This window comes from Eumetopias jubatus, unplaced genomic scaffold, assembly GCF_037043125.1.
Source record: "Eumetopias jubatus isolate StellerSeaLion01/CBP00866 unplaced genomic scaffold, mEumJub1_p1.0 scaffold_4, whole genome shotgun sequence".
Classification (NCBI taxonomy): Eukaryota; Metazoa; Chordata; class Mammalia; order Carnivora; family Otariidae; genus Eumetopias; species Eumetopias jubatus.
The window spans coordinates 161249114-161273809 of NW_028274810.1; the positions used below are offsets into that span (position 1 = coordinate 161249114).

The following is a 24696-nucleotide window of genomic DNA, read 5'->3' on the forward strand; positions in this document are numbered from 1 at the left end:
TATATTTTTCTTGGTTGTATAGTATTCCTCGTAGAGATGTATCCTAATTTATTTAACAAATCTGCTTTGGTTAGATACTTGGCTTTTTCTAAATTGTTTGTTCTTAAGCTATAGTAAACATCTTGATGCCCATCTCTTCTCACTTGTTTTGGTTAAAATCCTAAAAGTAAAATTTCTGGGCCAACTGGTATAAACACTCATATTGCCAAATTGCTCTCTAGAAAGGTAGTAGTACTGGTTTAAAATCCCAGCTAGCCTGTTCCTTTGCAAACATAGGTATTCCGTTTTCAAATATTAATCATATCAATACAAAAAGTATCTAGATTTAATTTGCATCCATTTGATTATTAATAAAATTGAGCATTTTTTTTCTTTAGGGAGCAGATAGAAGTTGGGGGTCTAACATGTCCTTTATCTCTGGGAAATTCCCAATTATATTCTGTGTTCATTTATGTCTTGGTGTGCCTTAATTTTTTTTTTTTTTTTTACTTCTTTAAACCCAAATGTTGATTTGAGGTAAAGGTAAACATAACAGAAGTCTTTTGTGGTATAAAATACCAAAATGTAATATTCTTATGGAACTAACAGCTTATATTGTAAGTTTTCTATAGGGAATGTGTAGTTTACACGTTTTTTATTCTTGAGACTATATTGCTGTTCTTTCATATTTTATTTCAGTTTATGACTTTCTAAATATAAATAAAGTTCCTAGAATATTCTGAGAATTGAATGGCTTCTTTTTATTAGGGATCTCAGCTTTAAAGTCAGCAATTTTCAGAGGATCACAAGTCTTAAGATCAAATGAAATCAGAAAACAAATTAACTTTACTATGTGTTCAGGATTCGGACTCAAAGTAATAATAGATGGCAGATGTAGTTGTTTGCCTGTCATGTTAAACAAACAAACAAACAAATAAATAAAAGGAAGAGGAAAGGAATGAAAGACAATTTCCTTACCAAGCAATCACAAAGTTTATTGTCTAGGAAATAAAAAAGAAGAAAACAGAGGAAAAAAGAGCCAGCGCTGTGTGTACTGTGGAGCACACAGATGTTCCTCTTGGCAGCCATACAGTACTAGTCAGGACTGGGGTTTTTGCAGACATAGAATGTGAGCCTTCTTTGTTGGAGACAAAGTGTTGCCTGTGGTGGGAATTGCTGCAGTGATGGGAAAGTATCGTCATGTATTGTTGGATTGCTGTGATTTTCAATAGAGACAGTACATTAAAGTAGCTTTGTGGGCAGCGGATTGTTTCACCCAAGCCTGGCTAATAACACACTCCTCTTGGCAAACTCTATTTAAAAGGTAGAACTGGCATCGTTTTGTGGTCATGGAGCCTGTCCCATACTTAGACATCAGAATTACTTGTTGCTAGCACTAGTTTTTAACAACCAATTTATTTAATGTGATCTAACAAAGGAGTTTGCCACTATAAAGTTAGAACTGTAACCACTTTTCAAATGGAACTATTTCTTTTTTTTAATTTCTTTCATTTTTACAATTACTAAACTAGTCTATTTCAGAATTGTTGGAGAAAATACTTTTTAATTGAGTTGCTTCTTCTTAGCCCACTTGTTCGTTTAGGTAAGGTTTTGTTACAAAATAGAAAGTGCAAAACTTAAATGTTTTTACATTAGCGTTAGAGTATTTTTTTGTTTATATATAAATACTGTATTGTGAAATGTTTAAGTTTAAATCTAATCGCTAGAAAGCAAAAGTTAGTATTTTTTAATTTGCTTGCCGGTGTTACCTGTCCTAGTCTCTGTAACTTACTTGAAGTAGGACAATTAGCTGTGCTGTACTAGATGTGAACAAAGATTTTCACCGTACTTTAAGGTTCAAATTTAAACCCTAAGGATTGATCATTGAATTGTTCTTAGTTACCCTTTTATGTTAAATATAATATTGAATGAATTTTTATGGCCTTTTAGTTGTTATATAAAGTCTGAACAAGAAAGGAGACTATCAAAAGTAGTAGAGACTGGAACCTTTACAATCACCCCTAATTAGATGGGGTTGTTGAATAAGAGTTTGAACTAGTATGTTCGTGGAGGTTTAGAGCTTGTAAGAGCCAGGAAAAAGTGAGACCCAGAGAAATTAACCAGTAATATTCTCTTCATTTAGTGAGGAGTCAGAACCTAATTGACTGTGAAGCTCCGATTCTCACATTTAAGCTCTCTTCTGTATCCTTTAGTCTCATCAAATCAAAGCAACTTTTATTATCTAGGCTCCTACTCTGTTGAAGGATTCATCAGATATGATCCTTACCTTGAAGCAACCTACATTCTAGTTAGAAAACAAGGCATGCACTCATTCAAAGTTGTTGGTAATGAAAGATTTAAATATGTAAACAATAATTATTCTTGAAACTCAGTAAAAGGATATATATTTTCAGGCTAGGGAAGTCAGAGGGAGACCTTTTTCATAGAAATTGGGTTTTGAGGGCACTTGGGCGGCTCAGTCGGTTAAGTGACTGCCTTCGGCTCGGGTCATGATCCCAGGGTCCTGGGATGGAGTCCTGCATCAGGCTCCTAGCTTAGCGGGAAGCCTGCTTCTCCCTCTCCCTCTCCCCCTCCCTCCTGCTCATGCTCTCTCTCTCTCTCTCTCTCTCTCAAATAAATAAAAATCTTTGAAAAATAAAAAAGAAATTGGGTTTTGAGGTAGGTCTGGAATTTCTTGTCTGCTTCACTGGTGAATTTCCACTTACTCTATAAACTTTAATATAAATACCAGTTATTCTCCCTAGGCTCCCTGACATGTTTTCCTTAATAGAACTATTTGTATTTATATATACCTCTACTGTAGTATTCCATATTTTGTTGTAGTTGTTTGTCTCTCTTGCTAGTCTCCTAAACTCCTTAAGATCACACTTATTCTTCATATCCTGAGTATCTGTGTGGTACATAATTATAACAAATATATGTTTCAAATTGATATTTGCATGTACTCATACAAATAGGAATTCATATGACAATAACACATTGTTATGGACTGAATTGAGTTCCCCCAAAGTTTATATGTTGAAGCCTTAACCCTTAATGCGACTATATTTGGCAATAGGACCCATAAGGAAGTAATAAAGGGTAAGTGAGATCATTACGGTGAGATCATTACGGTGGGATCCTAATCCAACGGGATTGGTGTCCTTGTAAAAGGGGGAAGAGACTCGTGAGTGCTCTCTTGCTACGTGTGCACTGAGGAAGGGCCATGTGAGGACATAGTGAGAAGGCAGCAGTGTGCAAGCTGGGAGCACAGTCTCTTCCAGAAGCCAAATTAACCAGAACCTTGATCTTGGACTTCTAGCTTCCAGAACTGTGAGAAAATAAATTTCTGATGTTTAATAAGACACCCATCCTGTGGTATTTTCTTATAGCAGCCCAAGCAGACTAAGACACACATATATAAATGAGTAAGTGCAGGAGTAACTACTGCTTTAGAAAATTTTGAAAGTTCTGCATCCCTAGATCCCACTGCACATCTTTGAAAGCTGTCAACTGCTGTCTGTCTTCATAAGGATCCAACTCTATTGCCAAGTCAGTTGGCCTGCCCCCGAGAACCTTACAGCCAGGCCTATGCCAATTATGATAGGAAATAGATGGTTGTGCACCTGCCTAAAATGTTTGTTAAACTAAGAAGAATACAAGCAGTGTATTAAAGAATCAGCTCAGCTCTACCGTGGTCCTGAATGACTTATAGCCAAGACAGGCAGTATTATCAATAGAGCTGGATCTGGTTGTTGTAAGTCTGCAATTCGGTATGCCAGCACAGCCTACATCCCCCTGCAATGCATTTGCCCGTGGATAAGTTCCTGATTAGCCCTTGAGCCCTTCCCACCCAGCGTCTTTCCATCCCTGTCCCCTACAATTCATTTTCCCAAGAGCGGCCAGAGTGGTCTTAAAAAGAAATCTGATCACGCATTTCCCTTCTACTTGGGCTCTTCATGAGCATCTACAATAAACCCCAAACCTTTTACATTGGTATATGAAGCACTGTCTGGCCTCCCTCCTGCCTTCCTCTCTGCCTCTGGCTCCTACCCGTCTCCCTGTCACCCAGGGCTCTCCAGCCACGCTGGTTTTCTCTGCTGCTTCAATCATGCCAGCTTTGTCTTACCTGTGAGCCTTTGAACTAACTGTGCCTCTGCCTTTGCTCTACCCCCCTCTTCACACAGCTGACTTTCTTGTCATTCGGGGATCCATTTACATGTCACTTCTTCAGAGACCCCTTCCTTCACCACCCAGGCTGCTGTCACCCCTCTCGGTCATATCCCCTTGCTTTCATTTTCTGTACAGCACTTACTCCTATCTGGTTTGTTTATTGTCCTTTTCTCCCTACCACAGTGTAAACTCTCTGAGTGCTGGAACCCTGTCTCAAACACTACTCCAGCACCTAGAAGAGTACCTGCCACAGATGGGCTTTTAAGAAATACATGTTGAATGAATAAACCAGTGAAAAATTGACAGGTTGGAGCACCAGATCCAGAGCAAGCAGTCATGCCAGGCCCGTCTCCCTCAGCGCTCGTCCTCTGTTCCCATGTGCTTAGTCACATGGGTCCTGCTCTCAACAGAGAGGCCCTCTAGGGTCTAGAAACACACTTCCTCAAAAGTCCAGCTGCTATTGCCTATCTAGTAGATTAGCTGATTGACATCCATCAAAAGTTAAATCCAATTTCTATGAACAGGGCATCTTTGGAAACTTTTTGTCAACTGCTCTCCATCCCCAACAGGCATCAGCCCCCTGACACATCAGTTTGCCACCAGCCACAGTAAACCTTACAGCCAGGCCTACATTAATTGTGACAGAAAGTAGCTAGTTATACTTGCTCCGTGTGTACTGAGGAAGGGCCATGTGAGGACATATTCTCTTGTACAGTCTCACCAGAAATCCTAGTAGGGTAGGGTACTATGGTGATTCCCATTTCACAAAAGAAATAGCCTTGCCCAAGATTGCATAATGATCATAGAATTGTTCACATAAAATGAGAAAATTGGGAAACAGAATTGTTCTTAAACGCTGTCAGTTTGTTTTCCAAGGTTTTAGTTATCTAGTCAGGAAACCGATAAACTATGGCTTTCTTTAGCTATTAATATGACATGACATTTGTTCTCTGAACAGAATTTAGCCGCTCATTCACGTTTTCTTGGCAAGTTAAAAAGCTCCAGGATCTTGAGATTTTTTTTTTCTCCCATTTTGTAGGCACTGATTTACGAAGTGCATTTACATGGGCAAGGGAATCTAGATGCGGGTAAATAGAGTTTGAGAGGGGAACTGAGTACTTGTCAAAGTTAAGAATTTCTTTCTTTTTTCTTTTTTTTAAGATTTCATTTATTTGACAGAGAGAGAGGGAACACGAGCAGGGGGAGTGGGAGAGCTTGGAGAAGCAGGCTTTCCACCAAGCAGGGAGACTGATGTGGGCTCGATCCCAGGACTCTGGGATCATGACCTGAGCCAAAGGCAGATGCTTAACGACTGAGCCACCCAGACGCCCTGAAGTTAAGAATTTCTTATTAAGGACCACTAATCCCTTTTTATTGTAAAGGGAAAAATTAAGTCACTATTCTGTCTTGCTTTGCTTTACCTTAAAAGCATAAGAATTTATTTAAAGATACTTAATGTTAGTCAAAATGCTAACCTAACACTGTTCTTTTGAAAGTTCAGTATGTTTTGAACGTTGTATTCTGGGTAGTAAGAACTTCAAAATAATATCATTATCTAACCCCAAGGAAATAACCACAGCCTCCTACTAAATAAAAGCAAAAGCAAACAAAAAAGCTTTTATTTATAATTTTAATCATAAATAGGTGCTTTGATTTTGATTCAGAGACTCTGAAGTATGTAATATTTCTTTTTTTTTGCAGAATTCCATTCCAAGATTTTTGACTCGACAATATTTTACTCTGTTAGCATTTAGAGCAGAATCACTCTAGAGATACCAATGTTCTCAGAAACAATTTCTTAAATCAGAAGGAAAAAAATTCCCTGTGATTTCCTCCATTAATACACAAAACAACCGATTCTCTTTCCGGCCAACTCTGTTAGAAGTTCTTCCTCATGGTAAACTGAAGTGTGCTAAGTTGGCCATCCTATAATTTCTACCCATTTTTCTTATTTCTCTTTTTTGGAGGTACACAAAATAGATGCACGAAATAAATATTGTGACCTCTTTAATATTAAAGCTTTTCAGATTCTTCACTCATGTAATTAAGGTTCTCTTTCTATTCTTTTGTTTTCTTTTGTTCAACCTGCTACATGTTTTCCTTCCCTTAATTCATCATTCAACATAACATTATTTTACCTTCTTCTTCGGGATAGACCCCAAATAACAATGACCCTATGACTGTGTTGCCCAGATAGATGACAATTCTCTAGATATGGTCAGAGAAGTGAAAGGAGATTGTGATTATTATGTGGAATATATATTTGTACTAATTCTGCCGAAAATTCCATTAACTTTTGGGGGAAGCAGAGTCACGTTGTTGACTTTTATTGAGCTTGAACTTAATCTAAAACCACCTTATCACTTGAAATGCCTTTAAACTAAAGTTAGTTTTCTTTTTTATTTCCAATTCCAATTCCAAATTGGAATTCCAAATTCCAATTTCCAATTTTTTATTTCCAAGCTTCTGTGACCTCAGTTTTTAATTAAAGGGCACAAACTAGAGTGTTTAATAAATATGCCCAGATTTGGAGGTGTGAAGGGCAAATATCAACCAAGGCTTGTCAGTGTCAAGTCGACTGCAAGCTCTATTCCAAGTCTGAGGGTCTTTTTAAAACCAGCCTAACTTCAGTATTGGTCTGTGATAGGAGTTTTATGTCCCACCCCCTGTACCTTCCATCTTCTCTCCTCATTGACACTGGTTCTTGGCCTGCACTGGAGACTGTTTAAAAATTTAAAACACTCTGGATTGCGTGAAATCTGCAGTATGGGTCCAATTCTTGTATAAAAGATTTTCCTCTCTCACCCTTGCCAGCCCACATAAGCTACTGCAATAATCGTCTTTTAAGTATTTGGCTTTCCAGAAGGCATCTGATAGTCTCATCTCTTGTTGAAAGGGCACAGAAATCAGGACCAACCTGCTAAAGTAGTTCTATGTCCCGCCAAGGTGGAGTATAGCTCTTCACTCTGTTTTTGACTCTGTGGGTTGGGGGGGGAGACAGGATGGTTTCTCTCTCTCTTGTTGGTATCCCCTTACCTCATAAAGATGTTGAGTAGGTATTTGTTGAAAATTCAACAATACTTATTTAATAAGTAATTAATTTAGAGAGATAGAAGATTAAAAGAAAAAAGGAAACTCTGAAAATAGGTTGGAACAATGAATTTAGAAGTCTTCTGTTCTCTTAATGTAGTCAAAAGTGCAGAGAATTAGGAATCTGGAGACAAAGGTTCTACCAGTGGAGGAAATAATCAAAGATGTTTTAGAGCTGAGGTAATGAGGAGATAACATCTGCCATAAGGTAATTTTTGAGCTAAATTTACTCTTGTTGTATATGTTAGTAAGTGTTAGGTTTTCAAGCACTGTGGAAGTGATTTTGAAAATCTTTTGGTCATGAAAATACATCCTTAACTGCAGTAAATCTTATACAGCTAACATAAAATGATTCAGCCTTTGTTTAGATGAAAATACATATTAATCTCTTCAGTATTCATAATGGCAAAACAACTTTGCTCGTCTTATATTTGACATTTAAAAGTGCAGTTCTAATTTTGACCTTCTACATAATATCTGTACTGCATGCACTTGTTAGGAAATTAAAGCTTGAATTGGGCAAGATTCAGCTTGGCCCAGAAACTACCATGAACAATTCATTTGGAATTTGATTGAGACAAAGACTCAGAGAATCTAACTTAGGAACACATTAACCAATGCTTTTTGAACAAGGTCAGGGACCAAACACATTTTGAGGGGCTTTTTCCCAAATGTACATAAATCTCCAGCTCTACCCCATTGATTTTGATGGGGTAGGTCTGGGTTGGACCCCTGGCATAAGTATTTTTAAGAAAAGAAAAGAGAAGAAAAGGGAAAAAATTGTAAAAAGCTTCCAGGAGCAATTCTGTTATGCCTTCCAGTTCTGACTCCCGGTAGAGTCAACAAATCTGTCCCTGTAAATTGTAAAGTAATTTCTGGATTTTATTAGCCCCTTCCCTCAGCTCCAAATTCAAACTCAGAAGAATGCCTTCAATGAGTTTTATGTTCCTTTTGTTTCGTTTATATACATTGAAGATTGCTACTACACTTGTTCATTTGAACAGTGTTCTAGTGTCTTCTGTACATCAATATTTGACGTTACTATCCTTTCAGTTGTCTGAATGTGGTGAATTTCATAATGGCTAGTATTTATTGAGTATGTATTATGTGCCAGGCACATTCCATACCTTATAATGCATGAAGCTTCACATCAATCTTGCCAGGTGGTATATATTAGCCTCCTTTTACAGATAAATTAACAGTCCATTCAAGGTAAGTTTCCTGTACTCAGTCACAGTCAAACCTAGATCTTTCTGTGAAACTATGTGAAGCTCGTACTCCTTCCTCTGTTCTACACAGACAAAACTTTTCTCTGGCAATAAATACATATATTTGCTTAAAAATTATATACCCCAAAATATATCCCTTTTTGCTTCGATGTCATAGTACTTGCTCCAGGTTTGATCCCAGCGTGAGTCATCAGCATATCTCAGGTGTCTCAAATCTTGATACATCTTATTTTGTAGCTCTGAGAAAAGATTATTGATTCTCTATCTAATATATTACATTGTATGCATATTCCACATTAAAAAGTAAAGTTATTATAATTTAAAGATGTTTCATTTTCACATTGCATAAAATAAATCAATGCTTGAATGAGACAAAACTTCTGTTTATGGTGACACAGAATACTAGCTAGCATAGTAAAGGTTAAAAAGAACTTGGTTAAGGGGAAAAACAAAATCATACATTTATATTTGAATTACAGAAAAAAATGAAAATCCTTATGTAGGACGATTGCAACTGGAAGGAATGCAGTTTGGTATTAGGAACACTATCCATTGCTCGTGGCCACAATGGCAAGTAGGTTTCCAGTTGCCAATTGATTTGCATTGTTTATTTTGGCCTAGCAAGTAAGCACATTCGCTCTCTAGTTTTTTTTTTTTTTTTAAAGGGATAATCATTAGTTTTTTTTCAAAGGGCTTTGGCAATAATTCAGGTAGCAGAAGTTCTAGTTACAATAATTTTTGTTTCCCATTTACATCTTCTGATGACCTGGGATAATAAATTAGAACTTAAGATTTGTGCTGCGTTTAAAAAAATTTTTTTTTTTTTGACAGAGAGAGACACAGCAAGAGAGGGAACACAAGCAGGGGGAGTAGGAGAGGGAGAAGCAGGCTTCCCACTGAGCAGGGAGCCCGATGTGGGGCTCGATCTCAGGACCCTGGGATCATGACCTGAACCGAAGGCAGATGCTTAACGACTGAGCCACCAGGCGCTCCTGCATTTTAAATTTTAATGAGTGGAAATATTGGAGAGCTGTAGAACTTTATGAACACTTTCTACCTTCATTTTATTAACCATAGCTACTGTGCTTGATAATAACAGTGTGGATAATATGGTGGTGAGAAAATCATGAAGGACATCTGACAGATTGGACAGAAAGAAGCAATAGACCAGATAGGTCAGAGAAACATGGCAGATGGTACTTTGGAAAAGTGAGACAAATCCAGAATGCACCAAGTAGTTTGCATAGGGTTCACTTGTTAATTGAATATTTAAGGCTATAATAACATTTTATATATTTTACATAGCTAATAAAGATTATTAAAATCTTGCATTTTGTATGTATGTTTTGCACTTAGTCATTTTACACTATTATCAGTTTTCAAATACTTAACATTGTATAAAAGTAGAACAAAATCATAGAACTGCAAAAGATCTTAGATCTTTTCTAACACTGCTTTTCATTTTATTTATTTATTTATTTTAAAGATTTTTTTTTTACTTATTTATTTGATAGAGAGAGAGAGAGAGACGGCCAGAGAGGGAACACAAGCAGGGGGAATGGGAGAGGGAGAAGAGGGCTTCCCGCCAAGCAGGGAGCCTGATGTGGGGCTCGATCCCAGGACCCTCGGATCATGACCTGAGCCGAAGGCAGATGCTTAATGACTGAGCCACCCAGGCGCCCCATAACACTGTGCTTTTTAAAGATAGGAAATTGATGTCCACAAAGTTCATTTGAAGAACAAAGTACACACATTTCCACATGTGCTCTCTTTCTCTCTCTCTCTCTCTCTCTCTCTCTCACACACACACACACACACACACACGCACACGGACAAGTTGCTGGCTTCACATATAGATCAATGTTACTGTGAACATTTGTATAAATTAGAAAAAATCAAATAGGTATTAGTTGAACCAGTAGAAATATTTTAACTTTTTCTCTTCAAAAAGGAAAAGAAAAAATTTACTTCTAAAGTCTTAAAACTTTAAATGAAGAATTATATGAAAATCAGAAAAAGTTCTAAACTATTTTAACTCATTGGAATAAAAACATAGATGTCTAATGATTTCAAAAGAACTATTTTTAAAACCTCTGAGAATTATGATTACAGCAAGACAGCCAAATTGACTAGCAAAGTCAGAATTCCTCACAATATTCTCTTTAGATACTGAGGTTTAATCCAAGCCTTATATTTGTCAGCTTTGTATTATTAGTATATTTATGTCAAAGAACTAGTCACAGGGATCCTCTCTATTTTAAGTCTATGAGAACCATCACTAGCATGCACTGACAGATGTTAAAGAATGTCTATGGAAAGAATGTCAAAAACCTCTCCAAAGGAAAGTCTTTAAAGCATGTCCTTAATAAAGAAATGCAAAACCAGATTTAATTGCCCTTTTCCTAAACAGCTCAGCCATGCAGGCTCATTTACTACAGCATATGGTCTGAGAAAGCACACAGTGGAAGACAGCAGTCCTGGTGAAGGCTGGGATTGAATCCATTTAGGCTGGAGTTCACAAAGATCAGTCAGAGGCAAGCACTTGAAGTTAAAAGAAAGAAACACAACAAGCAGTAGAAAAACACAGGCTATTTTTATTTTGAATGTGCTCATTGGAGACATCCTATTTGCCTTTCAAGACCGCAGTATTATTCAGTGGTTTTATTATGAAATATAAGATTTCTGAAAAATAATATCTGGGATGTTTTTCCTAATTAAAAAAAAGGAAAAAAAAGAGACAAAATTGCATGAAGCCACAGATATTTCTTTCTTTTTTTTTTTTGACATTATTATTTGTTACCACTGAAAGTCATCATTTTTCTAATGGGGGAGAGGTCAAAATAATGAGTCAGATGACAACAGTGTGTTCTATGTTTTATTTAAAAGGGAGGACATTATAAGCTTATATGAAGTGGTAAATTCTTACCACCCCTAAAGGGATTAAGTTTATAGTTCTTGCCAGAAGTCACAGGTAATTGAGAACTTGAGAAAAGGAAGAGGAAAAAAAAAAATCTGTGAATCCTTTCATACCACTTTGTAGCATTAGGCAAGTGATTTTACTTCCATGTATCTTAATTTTATGCCTGTAATATGGGGGAAGCTATCTTTATGGAGAACTTAACTATAACCTCAAAATATCTAATAAGACAATTCAGCTCTCTATGGGTCTAGTACAATGTCACACGTGGAACTGAGGAAGAATACAAAAGGTAACAGAAAGGAGAGAAATGTTTGAGGGGTTAGTAATGGCAAACAGGTATCTGACTTTATTATTGCTGAATCTAATTACTGGTATTTATTATAACAGATTATTTTGGAATGCTATTTTTCCTGCAAAACTAGCCTTTCTGCCACAATGTGTATTTATAAATTGTGGGACAAGTATGCTTACTTGTCCATTTGAAATGGTCTAGAGCAGCACTGTGATGTGGCTTTTTAATTTAAATTTAAATTAATTAAGTATAATTTAAAATTTCAGTTCCTCACTCAACACTAGCATATTTCAAGTGCTCAAGCCTTATCTAAAGTGTTTCTGTTATCACAAAAAGTTATGTTGGGCTGTGGTGTTTGGTATTATTGATATTTTAGTTAAGTTTTTATCAGTCCATTTCAATGAAATATAAGAACATAAATCATGTATCTTAGATGGCAGGTATAGAGGGGACTGATCTACCAATGCAAAGAGTAGGCCAAAGGTTAAACTACAAAGAAGATACACTTACCACATGTAGCAAAAACACAAAAATGAAATGGCGGTGTTGTTTATGGTGATGTGATTTTTCTGAAACAGTGAACATTCTGAACAAAGTCAGTCTTCTCTTCGTTTACACAGTAATCACACTTCTGGAAATTTAGTGTACACTTAAACTTTGATTTAAAAAAAATAACTTGTTATCTTTAGCAGATATAGTTCTAGGCTTAGATAATTAAAAGGTTTTCCACCCACATCAGTGTCTAGCACAGATGCAGGACAGCTCTGTTGTGCAGAGAGTTCTGTATATTACAGAATGTCTGCATTCCACCCACCCTCTGCTAAATGTCAACCTGATCATTGTGACAACCAAAAAGTACCTCTAAGCATTTCCAACACATTTTAGAAAACCTGTGCTTTATGGTGGGCCCAATATTCAAGACAGTGGGTCCATCCAGCCTCTTAAGATAATCATCTTAAACCTGTTTTTTGTTGGATACTTTTTATTGATTTATCTTTCTTCTTCCATATTTTTAATTTGAAAACATAATGCTGTGCATCTAATTCTTCTTTTAACACCTGCCCTTATTCATTCCTAATTAGGGTAGACTTAATTAAGTGACCAAGAATAATAAAAGAAAATTTTTTCTTTACATTTATTATGGATTTTTTTTTAAGATTTTATTTATTTATTTGACAGAGAGAGACACAGCGAGAGAGGGAACACAAGCAGGGCCAGTGGGGGAGGGAGAAGCAGGCTTCCCACGGAGCAGGGAGCCCAATGTGGGGCTCCATCCCAGGACCCTGGGACCGTGACCTGAGCCGAAGGCAGACGCCTAATGACTGAGCCACCCAGGCGCCCCTATTATGGATTTGTATATCCATTAGAAAATAAATCTGTATGGCTTTGTATGGCTTTGAGCATTAGCTCCATGAGCTCATGCAGTAAAGTCCTGGGTTTCCTTACGAAGCACTTTGGAAATAAAACAGAAGTAATTATCACAGGGCCATGATGTGTCAATAAAATGAGAACCCATTTCTTTTCCTTCAAGAAAGATAAACACTTAAAATCTAGAGCGGGGCTGCTTAATCTTACAGGTCCATGGTTGGCCTTCAGGTAATCTGTGAACCCCTTTCACGTTGTAGCAAAATTTTATTATGGGTATCTGTGCAATTTATAGAAGAGTCCATTGATACAATCAAAGGAATGAGGAAGAAGTAGATAAAAGAATAGTAAAACTCCATTATAAAAAGAAGACAGGAGACAGATTCAGGTTTAGAAAAATCATGACAAGGGATGGTTGATTGACTTAGAAGTTAAGGCTACTATTGAATATAAAATGAAGCTAAAGATTGCTTCTTGGAGGAACAAATAATGAATCTATAGAAATTGTTGTCTTCCTCTTCTAAGAAATGGTATGTGCTAAAAATACAAATAGATTCATAAAAGGCTTAAGTCCACCCAAAGTTAATGAAGCAGAGAGATAGCAGAAAGGTAAAATGGGACACCTCTTGCTGCCCCTCCGTCCTCCTGAGCCCCTCCCGAAGGAAAGTACACGGGTAGATAAATCACTGTGACCCTGTTGTGACTGACAGTATATGTGGTTTTCTTGTTTTTAGTTATGTTGTGGTCAGTGCTGGGAAATGCGGACTGTTCAGGCTGTAGTTCTCTGAATTTTACTTGCTTTTGTTCAGAGCTATTTTGCCTCACATCCTTATTGGAAATTCAACATTCATTTCGAAAGAAATGGTTTTCATTTTTGTAGAACATTTTTGTTATATATTTTAAAAAGAAGAGTGCTTGTACCATTAAAATAAGTAAAATTTGAATCAAAGCAAATATGGGAAGAAAACCCACCTCCAAATTTCCCTTCTGTATGAATCTTTTATTGATTTCATTGTAACTGTGAAAGTGCTCTTGTACTCCGCATCACTCCAACATAGAGGATCAGTTTTTACTGGGTTTGTGTTGATGATGATGATGCTGGGAGTGGTGGTGAGTGATGGGGGATAGCTAACATTTATGAGCATTTATAAGGCTCAGCATGTGTTAATTTATTTCATGCTCACAAGAACCTAGGACATGGGTTCCCATTTTACAAATGAGGACACTGAAACAGATAAAGTAGCTCAGAGTTACATATTTATAAGTGATAAAACTGCACATGTCTAGTTCTCTGACTCCAGAGTCCATGTTCTCAGTCACTACATTGCCTTTTCTGGATTTTTATACATAGGCCAAAATCTTTGAATAAAGTGACCATTTAAAGTCTGCATAGGGGCACCTGGTGGCTCAGTCGTTAAGCGTCTGCCTTGGGCTCAGGTCATGATCCCAGGGTCCTGGGATGGAACCCCGAATCAGGCTCCCTGCTCAGCGGGGAGTCTGCTTCTCCCTCTCCCTCTCCCCCTGCTTGTGTTCCCTCTCTCACTGTGTCTCTGTCAAATAAATAAAAAAATTAAATAAAAAAGGCTGCATAAACAATCTGAGAAAAGAGTTTACTGGCATATTCATTTTATTTTTTGTTTATTTTTTAAAAGATTTTATTTATTTGAGAGAGAGAGAGAGAGAGAGAACACGAGCAGGCAGGAGGGGCATATAGGGAGAGGGAGAAGCAGGCTCCCTGACTAGAGGCTCGATCCCAGGACCTGGAGATCATGACCTGAGCCGAAGCCAGACGTTTAACAGACTGAGCCACCCAGGTGTCCCTGGCATATTCATTTTAAATCTTGCAATGTGGAACAATGGAAACCCAAATGGGAAGACTAAGTAATACTAGTGATTATCAAAGACTACAATACTGAAGGTTCACCTCGAATTACACTGGAAGAAATGGGAGTTCTCAGAAATACATTACTTTTTTTTTTTCTTTAAAAAGCGTTTCAAAGTTAAAGCAAGGATAAACTCCATATTAATTGTATGCTGCTATTTCTGTTGGAGAAGTATGCTGACCTTTCCATGTCCTGGATTTTCCAGAACGGACAGTCTTGAGTGCAGGGGTGGCAGCACCACTCCAGGCCGTCAGTGGGCTTCGTTCAGGGAACTCTTTTTAGGTGCATTTCTCCATTATACATTCCTGACTTTCTTTTTTTCTTTCTTTCTTTTCTTTTTTTTTTTTTTTAACCTATCTAAATTACCCTAGAAGACTGTCGCCACTTATGGAAAACATCTGTTACTCTTGAAGCTTGTTAATGGTGGCCACAAAGTTTTGTCACAGGTCCTCATTTTACTGGCCTTTTGTATTTATGTAGACTGTTCTGTTCTCCTGTACTTGACTGTATATAATAAACATCATTCTAGGCCAGATTTTTTTCAAGTGGTGACCAGAGGAGCCTGAGTCAGAATCACCTGAGAAGCTGGCTAAAAAGGTAAATTCCTAAGTTCCACCTCAGATTTGCCACCTCATACTCAGGGTTGCTTCCCTCTATTTGCATTTTTAACCAGTACCCCAGGTGTTCCCGATATACTGGTAAGTGTGAAAACCACTGTTCAGAAGGCTACATTATGTGAAATGTCATGGTACTGTAAGAGACAGATATGAAATCCCCACCCTTAAGGATCTTATCGTCTGATAAAGGAGATAACACATGGAATTAACTGTAAGAATACAGAGTAAAAATGAAGTACCATAAAAGTAGAAACAGCTACTCTAGATAGCATAAGAGAATCTTTTAAAGGTTTTGTTTTGTTCTGTTTTATGTAGTGCACAATGCGTATATTTGGATAATTCTTTCAACACACATAAAGGCCTGCAGTTTGCTTTTCATCTCCCATTTCCATCTCACTGGGTAATTCCCAGAATTTCCATATTTTTTAGAGATGAAGGCAAAGCATTAAAATCATTAAAAGCTACTGCATCTAGGTGGCACAGTTGGTTAAGTGTCGTCTCCTTGGTTTCAGCTCAGGCAGTGATCTCAGGGTCGTGAGATTGACCCCTGTATCGGGCTCTGTCCTCAGTGTGGAGTCTGCTTGAGATTCTCTCTCCCTCTCCCCCTCCCACTCGTTTTCTCTCTCTTTAAAAGAGGTAAACCTTAAAAAAAAAAAAAAAGGCCACCACATCTAAAGATGGGAACAAACTTTTGCCCTCCATAAATTACCAAGCATACTGGGCACTCATGGTGTTTCTGTTTTTATTTTAATTGGAGATTTTTATCATTTACAGACCACTTATACTGCAAACTTCTTCTTTACTATGACTTTGCCCAGAATTTTTTGTCTCTAGTGTTTGTGACATGTTCAGCTGTTTTTATAAAAAGTCACTGTTCATCTCCTCATGATTAGTTTATAATCTACTGATGAGTAATACTCCTAAAACTAAGTAAAAAGAAAGAAGCCAACAATTGAACAATGGAAGAAGAAAACTAACATTTATTAACCACTATATGCTAGGCACAGTGCCAGGCAAATTTCAGAGAGGTTAAGTAAAGGTACCAGTTCACATAGCTGCTAAAGCCAAGAAAATAGAAATTCTAGATCATTGGTGACCTGGTGGCTTTTATCATATTAATTTATTGACAGACATTTGAGTACCTGCTGCATCAGTACTGGAAGGATACAGAGATAAATAACAGTGCCAGATCTTGGGGGAGCATACAGACTAATGAGAAATCAGAGACTTATACAGATAACCAACACAAGTATGTGAGGGGCGCTGACATTTGCAGTCATATGCTAAGTGTTTTCAACATATTATCCCATTTAACCTTCACCTGCAAAGTAGTTGGAATCACTATCATCGTAGATGAGGAAATTGTGGTTCAGAGAAAGCAAGTTACCCAGGATTACCCAACTAGTAAGTAGCAGGGCTCAGATTTACATTAAGTCTATGACTGCAGAACCTCTTTCTTCCATGGGAATTCCAGTGACAGACTCTTCTTACGACAAGGAGAATATCAAGGTTCTCGGGAGCTGCATTTGATGTAACCAGTTCTGCCTAGAACTTAAGAATCAGTGGGATAGATGATAAGTTCAAGCAGTGCTGGCAATAGAAGCAACGGTACAGAGGGACAGAGGAATAGAAGTATGTGGGAGTGGACATTAGGCCAAGATATGGAACCCATCTTGAGAAGTGGGCTAGAAATGTGGGCTCTGAGAAGATCACATCAGACCTCAAGCTTCAGCTAAGGGGTGATGAGACTTGAAGGGTTAAGTTCAAGAAATATCTGTTAAAGAAATAAACTAAACTTGCTAACTGGATGTTGCAGGAAAGGAGGGGAGGAGGGGTCAACATGAATCAAAGCTGATTGGTTGAATTACTCTGAGTCATGCTGTAAGGACTAATGAAAGAATCTGTTAGAACATAGGGTATAGTTCCAAGTAATATAGAAAATAGTGTTCAGTCTTACCTTGTCTAGGCACTAACCTTATTTTCCCAGTGGTTAATTCATATAGAGTATGTCTTATAATTGCTGTTTTTTAAGAATATAAAGCTATGCCTCAATTAATATTCTAGGATATCTCTTCAAATTTTTAAACAAAGATAGAAAGTAAGATCTGTGCTGTCAAATACACACTCATGTATACATACATGTAAATATACATATAGAAGGACTCAAAAATATGACTGACTTCACTATTTTACAGTTTTACAAAAGAACGTTTGCTTCTACAATCAGAAAGAAAAATATGTTTTAAAAAAAACCAAGAAGCCTGGGGCACCTGGGTGGCTCAGTTGGTTAAGCATCTGCCTTTGGCTCACGTCATGATCCCAGGATCCTGGGATCGAGTCCTGCATCGGGCTCCCTGCTCAGTGGGGAGCCTGCTTCTCCCTCTGCCTGCAGATTCCGTTGCTTGGGCTCTCGCTCTCTCTGTCAAATAAATAAATAAAATCTTTAAAAAAAAAACTGAATAGCCTTCATGTTTACTTAATGGACCATTTATAAATTCCTTCAGAACGCCTAATCAAACATCGTGTGGAGACTACTCGTTATATGTTCTACAAAATTCCTTTTCCAGTGACTTTTTTGGAGAACTGTGTTTCTTTACTTTTCATTTATGTAAAATTATTTAATTTTTAAAATTAACTTAGAACAAAAGTGCACAGGCATACCTCAGAGATAATGCAGGCTGGGTTCCAGACCACCACAAGGAAGCAAATATTGCAATAAAGTGAGCCAAATGAATTTTTTCGTTTCCCAGTGCACATAAAAGTTATGTTTACACTATACTTTAGCCTACTAAGTATGCAATAATAGCATTGTGTCTAAAAAAGCAATGTACAATTCGCCCTTGAACGATGAAGTAGTTAGGGGCGCTAGCCCCCATTCAGTAGAAAATCTGTGTATAATTTTTGGACTCCCCAGAGACTTAACTACCAGTAGCCTACTGTTGACTGGAAGTCCTACGTCTTACTGATAATATAGTCAATTAACATGTATTTTGTATGTTATGTGTATTATATATCCTGTATTCTTATAATAAAATAAGCTGGAGAGAAGAAATTGTTATCGGGGGCACCTAGGTGGCTCAGTCAATTAAGTGTCTGTCTCTTGGTTTCAGGTCAGGTCATGATCTCAGGGTCGTGAGATCAAGCCCTGCCTCGGGCTCTGTTCTGGGTGTGGAGCCTGCTTAAGATTCTCTCTCTTCCTCTCCCTCTGCACCTCCCCTGCTTGCACTTACTCTTTCTCTCTAAAAAAAAAAAAAAAACACAAAACAAAATGTTACTGAGAAAAATCATAAGGAATAGAAAATATATTTATAGTACTGTACTGTATTTCTTGGAAAAAATCCACATATAAGTCGACCTGTGCGGTTCAAACCCTACTGAAAGGTTAGCTGCATATAATTTAATTAAAAAAATACTTTATTGCTAAAAACTGCAACTGTCTTCTGAGCTTTCAACCAGTTGTAATCACTGATCACAGATCACCACAACAAATATAATAATAGTGACAAAGTTTGAAATATTGTGCAAATTACCAAAATGCGACAAAGAGACACAAAGTGAGCAAATGCTTTTGAAAAAATGGCAGCAATACATTCACTTACACAGGGTTGCCACAAATCTTTGTAAAAATCGTAGTATCTGCAAAGTGCAAAGGGAAGCACATGAAACAAGGTATACCTGTATATTTAGATCTTTAAAGATTTTTGGATTCCAATCAGTAGCAATATTTTCATTCTCCTGCACCTTTTCGTAATGTTGGTATTATACTCTTAAAATACTTGATCAGGGAAGAAGGCAGATGAGTTTAGGTTTTCATTTGGTATCGTAAAATATGATTTTATTGACCAAAGTGAGCCATCGTGCATGTTATGGCTGTCATTACACTAATTACAGTGTGGTCAAGCCCCAGCGCTAAGCTTCACATTTTGACTTTTTCCCATTTTGCTTTTGTACAATTTCCTTTACTTTAAAAGAAGATTTTTAACTTTAGAAGAAAAAACTGTATCTGAAAATCTTTTTTTTCCCCTTGATTTCACTCTCTGGTTTTAAAAAATGAATGACATATTAAAATAAATGTCAATTTTGAGAATTGACTTGTTTGAATATTGGTTTGGACTGTGTTTTTCTTTTGCTTATAAAATCTTTAAAAGTCACCTTGAGATAAAAATTCTGATACATCTAAATTACTTTTCTGTCAAAAACAACTATTTCTCAGATACTGGTATAAAGTTTAAAAAAAAAAAAGAAAGATGTATTACCTCCTTTATTTTGAGCCACCACATTAAAATTAGAATTTGAGTTTTACCTTAAACTAGTTGTTCATATTGTGTATGCAGAATTCATGGAATTGTTTTTCTTACTATTTAGGAAATACCAGAAGGGAACCAGAGTCCGACTGCGGCTATTAGATCTTGAACTTACATCTAGATTCCTGGGAGCGACTGCAGATACAACTATACTAGAAGCGGATGCAATTCTCTTAGGAGTCCAGGAGAGTAAAGATGCAAAATCAAAAGAGGAACCTCGTGAATAAGAAACAAACTTTGCTTAGTGCATTCACTCCTTTTTTGTTAAACCCAGATACTCATCAAGAATGCAATTAGAAAATTGTGAATAAATGATTGAAAGAAGACATAATAAATGAAAGCTATAATTATAGCTCTTATTCATTAGAATTTTCTTTAGCTCTTTCTCGCCTCCTCCCCTCCCTTTTACACCCATTCTTCCCTTTGATTGGGGTAATATAAACTATTCTAAGAAATTCTGTCATTCAATAAATATGTTTTGAGTGCTTGCTATGTGCACGGCACTATTCAAAACAGCAGTAAACCTATTAGACAAGTTTGCTTGCTTTGTGGAGTTTCCCTTGGACTTTAGGGAAACAGAAAATAAATGGGTAAAATACATAGTGTGTTAGACAGTGATATGTGCTAAGGACAAAATACAGCAGGGAAGGGAGAGGACCTGAATAGACATTCTTCCAAAGAAGACAGTTGGCCAACAGGTACATGAGAAGATGCTCAACATCACTAATCATTAGAGAAATACAAATTAAACCACAGTGAGATCACCTCACACCTATTAAAATGTCTGTTATCATGAAGATAAGAAATAACCAGTGTTGGTGAGGATGTGGAGAAAAGGGAACCTTCTTGCACAATTGGTGGGAATGTAAATTGCTGCCACCACTGCGGAAAACAGTATGGAGTTTCCTCAGAAATTTACGAATGGAAATACCATATGATCTAGCAATTTCACTTTTGGGTATTTACCTGAAGAAAACAAAACACTAACTTGAAAAGATATCTGGACCCACATGTTCTTTGCAACACTATTTACAATAGCCAAGATGTGGAAGCAACATAAGTGTCTATCAATGGATGAATAGATAAAGAAAATGTGTGTGTATATAAAATTCAGCTATAAAAAAAGGAAATTTTGACATTTGTGACAACATGGATGGACCTTGGAGATACTATGCTAAATGAAACAAGAAGAAGAAAGATAAGATAGCATATTATCTCACATGTGGAGTCAGGAAAAAAAAAAAGAGCTCATGGATACAGAGAACAGACTAGTGGTTGCCAGAGGTGGGAGTGGGGTATGCAGAATGAAGGCGGTTAAAAAAATACATACTTCACACTTTCAGCTATAAAATAAATAAGTCATAGGATATAATATACAGCATGGTGACTATAGTTAATATCGTATATTTGAAAGTTGCTAAGAGAGTAGATCTCAAAAGTTTTCATCACAGACAAAAAATTTTGTAGCTATGTATGGTGATGATGTTAACTAGACTTATTGTAGTGATCATTCTGCAGGGAATATCTAATTATGTTATACACTTGAAACTAATACAATGTTATATGTTAATTATATCAATAAAAAAAGTAAAGCAGGGAATGGGGTTGTGAGGTGTCAGAGTGACAGATTGAAATTTAAGTGTAGTGTCAATGGAAATCCTCACAGAAGAATCTGCTTTTTTGTAATGTATAATTTTTATTTTTCCACTGATATTAGTATAATATATAATATAATAATAGTATTTAGAAAAATCTCTCCTTGGGGCGGCTGGGTGGTTCAGTTGGTTGGGCATCTGACTCTCTTGGTTTCAGCTCAGGTCGTGGTCTTGGGGTGCTGGGATCAAGCCCAGGCATTGGGCTCCATGCTCATCGGGAAGTCTGCTTGAGATTCTCTCTGTCTCCCTTTGCCCCACCCCATGCTTGCATGTGCGCTCTCTCTCTCTCTCTCTCTCTCTCTCTCAAATAAATAAGTAAATAAATAAAATCTTAAAAAAAACTCTTCTACGAACTTGTCTTTTTAATTGAGTATAATTAACACATAGCATTGTATCAGTTTCAGATGCACAACATATAATGATTTGATATTTGTGTATGTTGTGACATGATCACCACAATAAATCTAGTTAATATCTGTCACCATAGTTTCCAGGAATTCGCTTTTGAATAATATCTGAAGGAAATGAGGGAGCTAGCACATGAGTCTCTGGGGAAGAGTATTCTGACAGAGGAAATGGCTAGTGCAAAGGCCCTGAGGCAGGACTGTGCCTGCCCAGCTTAAGGAACAGGGAGCAAGCCATTAGTAGCTGAGAGTAAGAGGAGCAGGAGATGAACCTGGAGAGTAGGAGAGGCCTTGTAGGTCCTGGTATGGACTTTGGCCTTTACTCTGAGATGGAGGGTCTTTAAGGATTCTGAGTGGTGGAGGGATATAGTCTGACATTATAGCAGGATCCTTCTGAGTAGATTGAAGACAAACAGCAATAGCAAGACTTATGAGGAGACTTGCAGGTAATCCAGATGAGAGGTGATGGCAGCTTGGATGAGTGTCGTAGCAAGGCAGGCAGTGAAAAGTGGTTGCAATCTATTTTGAAGGTAGAGACAGTGGTATTTCCTAATATTGGATATGGGTTATGTGATAAAGAGAGCAGTGAAAATGCCTTTTCATCTCTTATGACACCAATCTAAAGGCTAGTTTTTAATCACTCAAGTTCCCAGCTATACTGGGTTGAATAGTGCCTCCCCCCAATTCATGTCCACTCAATCTGTGAAGGTGACCTTTTTTGAAAGAGTTTGCAGATGTAATCAAGATGAGGTCATGCTGGATTAAAGTGGGTCCTAAATGTAATATGACTGTTGTCCTTATAAGAAGGGGCAAATTTGGACACAGAGATACAGAAACACAGAAACACAGGGGGAATGTCATGTGACAACTGAGGCAGAGATTGTAGTTAGGCTATCACAAGCTAAGGAATGCCAGGAATTGCTGGCAACCACTAGAAACTGGGAGAAAGTTCTAGAACAGATTCTCCACATCTGCGGTCCCAAAAAGGGAACAACCCAATGACACCTTGATTTCAGACTTCTGGCCTCCCAAACAGTGAGAGAATGATTTTTTGTTGTTTAAAGTTACCCAATTTGTGGCAATGTGTTACGGCAGCCCTAGAAAACGGATACACCAGACATATATGAGAAGTCTGATGTCAGGCACTGATTTATTTCCCAGCCCAACTTAGGCAAAGCTATACATCACTCCTATGCTTTGACCCCACCATCCTACTGGCAGCCTGTATTGTATCTCTAGTTTCCTCTGCGTGTAATATTCTTTCTTGCTTCACTTCTTTATATGGCATGTCTTCCTTTTGCAGCCTTGATGAAAACCTCCATCAGGGTCTTAATCTAGAGAATCAGTCCCCCCAAACATCAGTCACCTAATTAAAATCACCCAGGTTGAGATTTCCAAGAAAATCGGTTTTCAGTGAACAATCTTTATTCCTTTACTATTAAAGTAAGGTAAATATTTGAATCAAGTCAATACTCCTTTTACAAGTCAACTAATCATGCCAAACAAATGAACAGTGATGATCTCAGCGTTTGTGTCCACTCCGGTCCTCTGGGAAGCAAAGGCCAAAAGTAGGAAGTGCAACTGTGGGAGAAGGGTCTGTGAGGGATAAAGGGTAAAGGGGCAAGGTTTTATAGATTTTCAGGCAAGATTTGGTTGTGTAGCTACTTATATATTCCTGAGCAGCTGAAATATGATTAATCAAGAGTTTATGTCTTTGATCAATAAAACGTTAAAAGAATTTTCTCTAGTAAATATCGACCATGGTACAACCTTAGAAAAATAGATTATGTTTTCTGTATGTCCCTGAAATTCTTTCTAAATACTAAACCTGGCCTATACTGGGGAAAGCATTTTGTGTAGAATCTATATAGATGGAGAGGTGCTAGGGAGAAAGGAGACAGCAATAGGAACGGTATGCAGAATATGTGGTGACTTGGACATTCGCAAACGCTAGTATGAACTGACTGCACAGAGATTTTGTGGTGGAAGGGGGAGGCGAGACACCACCGGTGAGGCCACGGGGTTTGGAGAACATAAGATAATGACCCCATGCCTCTATATAATCTCTCTGCAACAGAGGTGAAGATTACTGTTTTCTCCCAAAATGCAAATCCTGCTCAGACCCTAGGACAGGCCCTGTCTTTCATGTGGAGGGAGATGGCATTGGAATAGGAAATCAGCCCTACAAACGGGACCTTACAGAGGGGAGAGAGAACACCCAACTTTCTCTGGACCTTGACTTGGAGCCATTTAGAGATGCTTGAGAGAACACTGATGAAAGCAGAAGCTGATCTCTGTCTTGAGGCAGGAGGGCAGAAACAAAGCCAACACAGAACCTAGGGTCCTATAAGGATGAGCAAGCCTTATCTAATTAGCTACAGCTCTTTGTTAGAGGTGAGCTCTGTGTCTGTAGACACGTGTATCTGTGTCTGTAAGAACCATGGAAACTGTAGAGTCTTCCTTGCCCATTACAGCCTTTTCTCAGGTGGTCTATAAGCATCCATGACAGGTGACTTCCTACCTCCCTGAGGCAGGCTTAGAGAATTATTCATAAGATATCCATTGTAATGTTAATTCACCTCGCGTGAGTAAGTCTTTAATTTCTGGTTTACCAGAGAATTGAACTTTATAATCACTCTCCTTTTTGCTTTTTGTGGAATGTCTTTTCTGGTTTTTCTAGTTCTTGCTCTACACCTATCAAGTAACATTTAAGTTAGATTGTGTGGAGGCTGATTATAATATCCATTTGATAGATTTTCCAGGCCTTTTTTTGGTCCATTAGTCA

At 37.5% G+C, this 24696-nt stretch overlaps 1 protein-coding gene across 2 annotated transcripts in view; it reads left to right on the top strand.

The window, feature by feature from the left end:
• MRPS28 (mitochondrial ribosomal protein S28) overlaps nucleotides 1-20211 on the top strand; it is a 109804-nt gene extending 89593 nt beyond the window's left edge. Inside the window, exon 3 of one of the 2 annotated variants that reach the window (XM_028108696.2) lies at nucleotides 19914-20211. In XM_028108696.2, the coding sequence (XP_027964497.1) occupies nucleotides 19914-20079 (166 nt within the window). In that variant the 3' untranslated portion in view covers nucleotides 20080-20211. The remainder of the gene's footprint in view (nucleotides 1-19913) is intronic. The other variant, XM_028108705.2, reaches the window with a different exon arrangement.
• The last annotated feature ends 4485 nt before the right edge of the window (nucleotides 20212-24696 follow it).